The 8,545-nt window shown below is 37.7% G+C and overlaps 1 protein-coding gene and 1 long non-coding RNA gene across 10 annotated transcripts in view; one reads left to right on the top strand and one right to left on the bottom strand.

The window, feature by feature from the left end:
• Nucleotides 1–8,545, bottom strand: part of PLEKHG7 (pleckstrin homology and RhoGEF domain containing G7) — a 59,850-nt gene that overhangs the window by 25,134 nt on the left and 26,171 nt on the right. For 6 of the 9 annotated variants that reach the window (XM_023531559.1, XM_023531560.1, XM_023531554.1 and 3 more), the window contains 3 exons: nt 5,029–5,127; nt 4,183–4,326; nt 370–465 (listed from right to left, as the gene is read on the bottom strand). In XM_023531559.1, the coding sequence (XP_023387327.1) occupies nt 370–465; nt 4,183–4,326; nt 5,029–5,127 (339 nt within the window). Of the gene's footprint in view, nt 1–369; nt 466–2,943; nt 3,863–4,182; nt 4,327–5,028; nt 5,128–8,545 lie in introns of those variants that run through there. The other 3 variants (XM_023531555.1, XM_023531563.1, XM_023531561.1) reach the window with 2 other exon arrangements.
• LOC111740918 overlaps nt 7,942–8,545 on the top strand; it is a 16,895-nt gene continuing 16,291 nt past the window's right edge. The window contains exon 1 of the long non-coding RNA XR_002780805.1: nt 7,942–7,954. This is a non-coding gene — a long non-coding RNA (uncharacterized LOC111740918). The remainder of the gene's footprint in view (nt 7,955–8,545) is intronic.

Genomic DNA, 8,545 nt, shown 5'->3' with positions numbered 1-8,545 from the left:
TCTTTTCTCTTCCTTTTTAGAGGAAAGATATCATTTATAATACATGTGAGAAAAGGACATTCATTTGAGAATAAACATTTATGAAGATGATGGAGATCTCAGGAATATGTTTACTTTCTTAAACAACCAAGGAAATATAAAAAATGTTACTGTAAGCTGATATCTGCAATCTGTTGGAAAGATGTCAATGAATGTTTAGATTTCTTTCTTATTAACCTGACCTCCTGCCCATAAAATTATAAGGGAAATAAACCATATTCTGTATTCCAGTACAAAATACAAGCCAAAGGAATGGAACAAGCAAGCATTTTTACAATCCTCTGGTGAATTTTAAAACATATCTACTGGCATCTTTCTACTTTGGCTCACCTGACTTAACTCCTCCAGGTTTGCAAAAAGTCTCCATAAATCCACATCCAGGAGATATTCATGAGTTTGTAGATATTTTAATGTATTCATGAAGATCTTAAAAAAATAAATGCACATTACTTTCTATTTTCCCATTTTGAAACTTGGCTTTTGCAAGAACATTAAGCATAAACCTCCTTAGTATAACTTCACCAAATAGTCTAGAAATCGGTATTTTTAAGGCTTAATAATTTTTCTAAAAACAAATGATGACATTTAAGCTCTGTAGAACATATGGGAAATGTGCTCTTCTGTATCAAGTTGTTATTGCTTATGGGTTCCCCAACAATATTCCTGTCGAATATAATTTGTTCAAATGGGCTTTCTCTGCCTCCTGTGAGTCAAAGAAATCTCACAGGTTCTCTTCTTGCCAACCGCACTAATGATACCAAAACATTCATGCTAAGTTCTCATTTATTCTTTTCTCTGCAAAAGATCCAAATATCTTTTGCTTTCGGAGAAATAATGAGTTAAAAGCTGATCACTGGAAAGGTATCTAGATTTGGATAAAAGCGTTAAATATTAATAAAAACATTAAGGGGGTCTTTACGTTATTGATACTTGATATGATGCTTTCATACAGCAATTCAAGAAAGAACTACAATCCTCACAGATAATCTTCCCCTCATTCTATAAACTAAAGAGAAATCAATTTATCGAAATAGGAATACTTTGCATAAATATGATGAAGCATTCAAAGGGAACAATTATCTCAAGAATATTAAGTGTGAAAAGACTGGACTTTAGACCACAAACTTTCCAATTCTCATTTTCATATTACTTAATTCATGCAGTGAATGGTTCTCAAACTTGCTTCAGAATCACCGAGAAGCCTCGTTAAACCAGAGATTACTAGACTCCACCCTCAGAGTTTCTGATTCAGTAGGTCTCTGATGGATTCTGAGAAAAGGCATTTCTAACAAGTTCCCAAGTGATTCTGATGGTCTAGGGAGTAAACTTTGAGAACCACTGACTTAGTGCTTTCCCAAATCTATATAGTATTGGTTGTCAATATCCAAGCATTTAAGATATGTAACTATAAGAAACAGAAGTCATTACTATAGATAAATTGAGAAAATTTAGAAAAAACAGTCTTTTTGCTATAAGATTCTTTTCTCTACTGAAAATGTTGCCATTGTTAAAAAATATTGAGCCTTTCAAGATACTTATTTTAGTATTTGAATTTACTAATTGTAAATATTCTAATTTATAAGCAACTTTGAGAAATATATTGATTGTATAAAGAGAGAAACATGTATCCTATAAATACATTAGGACTTTGGAAAATAAACTAAAATTGGTCTTTTTTTTAAATAGAAAATTTTAGTTTGAAAAGTTTGTAGCAGCTGACAGTGGAACAGAGAGTTCCATGCTATTTGTTAGGGAAAAGGAGGTAGTATAGATCAGGGGGTTCACGCTCCGCACCTTCAACGCTTTTCTTCCCTAACATCATCCTGGTTTTGACCCACGTATCTACTCTTCCCCAGGCCTTGGCGTGCCATGTGGCAAGCAGGCCTTACTCCCAAGGGTATGTCTTGATTTCCTTAAGCCAATTAGCACATTTCTTTCTTATCAGAATATTTGGTTCAGAAGTGGGCATGTGACTTAAGCCAGTTCAATCAGAATTGAATTCAAGACTTTTGCTATAAATGCTGAAAAGAGGACCTCTCTTTCTCTTTCTTCCTCTCTCCTTCCATGGGCTTAAGGACAGCAGCCATCAGCCAAAAGACGAGGCTGATGCCATGGAAGGCAGGAATGAGAGATGAAAAAAAAAATTGTCCTTGATCAAACAAATGTTGAAATCTCGCCTACTTCTGGACTTTACAGTCACGTGGGTCAATAAAATCCTGTATTTTTAAAGCTAGTTTTCTGTATCCTAATGATACACTAAGTTTCCATTTTCTCAGAGAGTCTTTGTGGTTTAAATTTTGCTGTTAAAGTACATAGTGCTATGACTGACGATAAATACTACTTACAGAAAATAATAACTGACATTTGTATGTCATTTGCTAGATCTCAAAGAAAACTAATTTGATCATCACAATGTTCAGATGTTATGAGACAACCAGAGATGGTATTGTCATCCCTTTTCTATACAGAACAGGGATTGTCATATGACAGTCTGTGGGATAAATCAGGCCCACGACCTATTTTCATAAATAATGTTTTATTGTAACACAGCTATGCACATGCCTTTATAAATTATCCGTGGTTTCTATGCACATTCCTTTATAAATTACAAAGCAGCTGAGCAGTTGTAATGAAGACCACGTGGCCTGCAAAGCCTAAAATATTTACTATCTGGACCTTTATAGAAAATGTTTGCCAACTCCTGGTTTAGGACATGGCATGGAGGACTAGATTTTCCTTTTTTATTTTTTCACATAAAAGTTCTTAGTTTATTAATCTTCTCATGAAAAATGTACTCAAATCACCAGAGATAAATTCACTGGTGAATCTTTGCTCCTTCTCTTTGCCAGCACCAACATTGACCTTTGTAGTCCCCCTAACTTTTTTCATTCTGTTCTTGTGTACCTTTTGCTGTTTTCTTGAGGTCTTTTTATTCCCATATAGGCCATGTCTTGCAATGTTTGAGTTCATTTTTCTTTGCATAATCCAAGGAATCATAAATTATGCCAAATTCAGTTGTCTTGCCACCACCAAAATGGGTTCTGAATCCAAATACAAAGATGACATCTGGTGTGGTTTTGTACATTTTGGCTAGTTTTTCCTGAACTTCTATGTTAGGTGCTGTTGCCTTTCCAGGATAAAGGACACCGATGATCATTTATTTCCGTTGAGGTAGTCTATTGGTCATGAACTTCCTGATCCAGAGAGTACTGTGTTCTTTGTGATGGCAGCTGACCCTCAAGGAGCCAGGGAGGAAAAAAAAAAAACAGCACTAGACTTCTCTAAGGTCACATGGTGAGTCAGAGGCAGATCCAGGACTTGAACTCAGGTCTCCCAATATAGTGCTTTTTCTTGTGTAAGAGACTAGCCAGGATTCAAAAGTGCTTATGGGCAGAGGCGACCTTGGGAGCAATGTGGCTCTTTTTCCCCATGGTCTTGGGAGGCAGGAGGGCAGCTGCTTCCTTGCCCTTCCTTGCCCTCTGGTTCTCCTATAAGGAATTCTCTGCTCAGAGCCTCACCAGATCAGGGCTGCAGCACTGCATAACCTCAGGGTCACCATTTACATGGCAGACATCATAAATGCATTGTGTTTGTTAGTAATCTCAGCAGGAATCTTCCTTTGCCTGTAAGTTCTCTATGCTTTGGTAGCACCTTGCAGGCTCTAAATACAACTTGGTAAACTTGTGTAGTTTACATGCCTCTTCCCTATATTAATACAACCCCATAGAATTGGATGTGGATGGCTGCCTGGAAATCTCTAACTGGCCCTGCAACTGATAAGAAGCAATTGCCTAGCAGTGCTCATGAGGGAGAAAGAGCTTCAAAAGAGGAAGCTGACCAGTGATGGAATGGCGCCTTGAGGGTGGCTCTAAGAATAAGCAGAAGAGATTCATACATCAGATGAGGAGTTGGACTAGTTTACTTAGAAGATCACATTCTATCCTGAGAGGCTATGTTTAAGAAAATAATGAGGAGATAACCAAGTAGTAGATAATAGGTAAAGTTTTTTAAGATCTCCTGAAAAAGGGAAACTCCAAGCCCCTCCCTGCCAGCTTTCTTTCTTTGGCATAAAAACAGAAAACAAATCCCCCCAAAATCAAATTAGCATTTTCCATCTACTACAAAAATTAAGCCCAGCATTACCATCTTAAGAACTAACAAATGGTCCAAGAAATAAGTGCATTCACTTGTGAAAAGTTCCCACACGGCCTCTTGCTGCTTTCTTAAGTCTAATTGATCAACGGGAAGTTTTTGATGTGTTTCCACGACTTCATTCCAGGTCTTATCCTGCACATAGGAGAAAAGAAAGAACAAAACATTTCTGCTTCATTGGGTTGCCCTGTTCATCATTTGCTTTGATTTGCCATACAGCAAGAACAAGCATTCCTGAATCACGGTTTCCTGCTGCAGGTCCCCCATGTCCCTCTTGGCTGTGGCTCCTCAGGCTGCCCAAATCACAGTTCTCGCTGTGTGGCTTTGGGATGCATGGCATATATTATTTTTAATTTAAATGAAAAGAAATTCAAATTGATCTCGTTTTGTATTATGCTTGAGAATTTCATGAGCCTTTTGCAAGTTTATTGCAAAAAACCCCAAACACAGAACTGGGAAGTTCGGTCCAGCTTCCCCTGGCAAAGTTTGTTGCAATTAACTCCTGAAGAATCATAAAATGAGAGTTTGAAAGTTTAGAGAGACATTTAGAAATGGTCTTCTCAAAACTAACTTATTTTTCGAATGAGGAAATTGGAGCCCTGAGGTAAATAAGAGTAATAACTGTCAAAATTTGTACAGGGCCTCTCATGTCCATTGCTGTATTTAAGATGAAAGGACTTTCATGAGTTTTCAGTATGTATTAGAGAGAGCAGACCTTATTTGGCCCAGCTCCAGACTCCTCTCTTGCACTTTGCTGTTATATGAATAAAGGCAATAAACTAATGATGAAAACAAGAAACGAAGCCATGTCACACAGTAAGCAATTTGTGAGATTACCTTAAGGCTGTGGAACTCATAGTCTCTGAACTCTGTAATCTTCACAGAGGAAAGGCAGTTTTCCAGATCGGATATATGCTTGTGTTTGTCTTTGCCCTGCTTGAAGATGATTAGAAACAGGATTTTCAAACATGAGTTCTTTAATGACACGACTTTGGTAGCCTCAGCATCTTTTGTACTTTCATTCCCTAACGTACATCAGAATAGACTGCGTATTTTGTCTATAAGCCACTAACAGTTGAAAAGCCATGTCCCAGCTACAGCCTGACCCACAGGACCACAGAATGTCAGATCTGGAGGACAGAAGCTGATGAGAATGTCTGATCCAAACTTCTCATTTTACTCAGGGGGGAAAAAAAATCCGAGGCTTGGAATAGTTATATAGTAAATAAGTGGACTCTGGGTCTCACACCGACTCCGTGGGGTCATATAACATTCTTCACAGTTCTAACTTTTCCAAACAGAATAATAGGACTTTAGCATCAGAAAGTACCTTGGATGTCTTAGTTCCATCCCTCATTTAGATTACTGAGTAAAGCCCAGAGTGTTGAAGAAACACAATAATTCTCTGCTAAAGAATACTAGAATATGCTAGAAAGTCTAGCTTCCTTAAAATGAAACCACCCATTTATTCTTGTCATTGTTTTTATTTTTAATGATGTTAGTTTAAAAAATTCTGATTATAAAGGTAATATATGGTTATTGCAGAAAATTTAAGAAACAAAGAAAAACATAAAGAAAATCAAAGTTACCTGTAATCTCTATCCTCAGATAAGCACTGAAAACCTTTTTCTGATTGTATGTATAATTAATTTTTACTGGTGTCATATTTGCACATTCTTTCATAACTCGCTTTTCAAAATTAATGAATTGTGACTTTTTTGTTTACTCATTCAATATTCTGTTTCAACATCATGAATTATCCATTTAAAGAGTTCACTTTACCACCTAAACCAAAAAGAAGCTATCATATAATGATGTTTAAGGTTTTCTAAAGTCGTCTTGGTTGTATTTCAAACAAATTTTTGTCACAAATAATTTTTTAACTTGTTCTATTGCCTCAGGATGCAGGATGCTGGCATGGATCTAAGCAGTCTGGTGGAAGTTATTCAACTTAATGTTAGTGAGCAAGAGAAGGCAGGGGTTATCTGCCGTTGTGGGTAGGTAGCAGCCTATGCGTCTGAAAGGAGATCCTATAATATTTTCAGAATATTCTAAAGGGCCGAGGCTGGTTTCTCTGGTAAGGTTATGGCACGGAAAGAGAAGAACTTATTAGAGACTCATTAGCTTCTACAGTAGCAAAGAAATCTTGGAGCAGGTTGGGGACTGCCTACAACAACTGGGACATATGCCTTTTGTTGATGTCTGAAACCATAGTGACTGCATGATGTAGAAATTTAAAAAATATCAGCAACTAGTTGGAAAATAGAGAAGCTGAGACAATGGAAGCCTCGTTGGAGTTGTGAGAATGTGGGCACTAAGCCTCTCTCTTGAAGGGCACTCACTGTGGCTTTCAATGGTCTTACCAACCTCCTGACCAAAGTGCTTGGTAGATACACCAGTGAGAAGGGAGAGCATAGTCCTCTCTGAGATCACATTAACTCTTCAGAGTAAATTAGAGTAACAACATTATTGGAAGCACAATGTTGCTTCCACTGTGGTGGCATTGGCAAGGAGAGACCATGAGAAAATTTGAAGGATATTTGAGAGGATACGGAAAATGAAGAAGAGTAAGAAGCCGCGGTCAATTCTGGGGTCTCAAAGTTAGTAACTAAGATGTGAGTGGAATGGAAATTTATAGTAGGCACTGGTGACATGGAAACAGAGTAAAATGGACATATATGACATATGAATGTGAATATACACATTTTAGAGTGGTTGACAAAGAGATGGCATTGAATCTATGAGAACAGACAAGATCTTTGAGAGCACGGATGAGATAAAAGAGGGAGAAGTGTCCAGGTCTGGTTAAGGAGCAGCACAGATGGAGGAGAAATTCAATGTTGAGGCTAAAACAGACTCAGAGCCAGATGGCCTGGGACTGAGGGGGACAAATCCCTACCCTGCCACTTATAAGCTGTGTGACCACGGGCAACCTATTCAACCTCTCTGAACCTCAGTTTCATATGTAAACTATGACACACATAAACAGGAACACATGTAAATAGAAACAGTGCCTGACACCATGGTAAACATTATATCTGTGCTTGCTTTTATTACTAATATTGATATTGCTGGTTGGGAAGAAAGGAAGGAGAGAAGCAAGAAAGGTAAGAAAAGAAAAATCCTATAAGAGATTGGAAAAACATATTACAACAATGTAGCAGTGTGTTATATTTATATGGATTATCATTTACATAGATATGGATTACAGTATAAATAAGGCTAGAAGGATGAAGGAGTAAATAGACATTAATTTGAAGGACCCATATACTGTGACCTTATGAAAGTGAACCTTCAAAAAATGAATAGCTCTTCATTACTGAGAATATTCGTTGGCTGAAACATTTTGTTATTCCACTAATTATTCTGTCTTTGTGTATCTTGACCACTGCCTACCAACCTGCAACACTGTGCAAGCCATTTATCACAATTTTTTTTTTTTCTAATTTACATGTCAGTCCAACCTTCTCAATTGTGAGATGATAATGGACATCTTGGCATCTTAGGTATCCAGTCCTGTGCTTGGCACCTACCTTGGAGGTTCTGTTGGACAAAGCCCTCAGAGATTCCAATCCCAGCTGCTCCACTTACTGCTCTATGACATTGCCCAAATGAAGTCACCTCTCTCAGCTTCAGATCCTTCCCTATAAAAGGTTGGTGATAATGCCAGCCTCACAAGGAGGCTGTGATGAGGAAATAAATGGAACAGCTAGGATGCCTCAGAGAGCTTTTAATTTAGCTACAGTACTTAAAAATTGTCAATGTGTGTGTCAACAATACCTCTGAAGTAGATGTCAGCAACTGATAATAAACTGATTGGAGAGGCCATGTGGACAGATATTTAATAGAATGAAGTACAGTAACTACCCATAAGGCCCTGCTATAGCTGCAGTGTGTGCGTATTGCAATTGGTATTGCTGGGAGAACACACAGTCAGTCCTTCCTCTTCCTCCAGAAAAGAAGAGTGAAGAGTCAGGTTGTGGTCAGGAATGCTCCTTCCCTCTACCCCCAGCATACCTGGAGGAAAGGCTGCACTGTGGCTAACTCTTATCCTAGGCAGTAAAGAATCAGGGACCACTGATGTCAATTTATGACTCTTTAATAATTGATGGTACTAAGAATGAATTAAAAGAAACACGAGGATTAATCCAACTGGCTTTCCAAGAAATAGAAGTGTATTTGTGGAATCTGTTTCTGTAATACCTCATTAAATTTTCAGTGTTCCCAATATGCACGGTACTGACTGCAAACTGGGGTATACACTTATCAAGTTTACTTTATCGAGTGAGCAGTTTCTTAAGCTGTATGAAGTTATAAATTTGGAGTTGTAGAGCATCACAATATTAAGATTGCT

Source organism: Pteropus vampyrus, unplaced genomic scaffold (assembly GCF_000151845.1).
Source record: "Pteropus vampyrus isolate Shadow unplaced genomic scaffold, Pvam_2.0 Scaffold70, whole genome shotgun sequence".
Classification (NCBI taxonomy): domain Eukaryota; kingdom Metazoa; phylum Chordata; class Mammalia; order Chiroptera; family Pteropodidae; genus Pteropus; species Pteropus vampyrus.
This window is presented reverse-complemented; position numbering and strand designations above follow the sequence as displayed.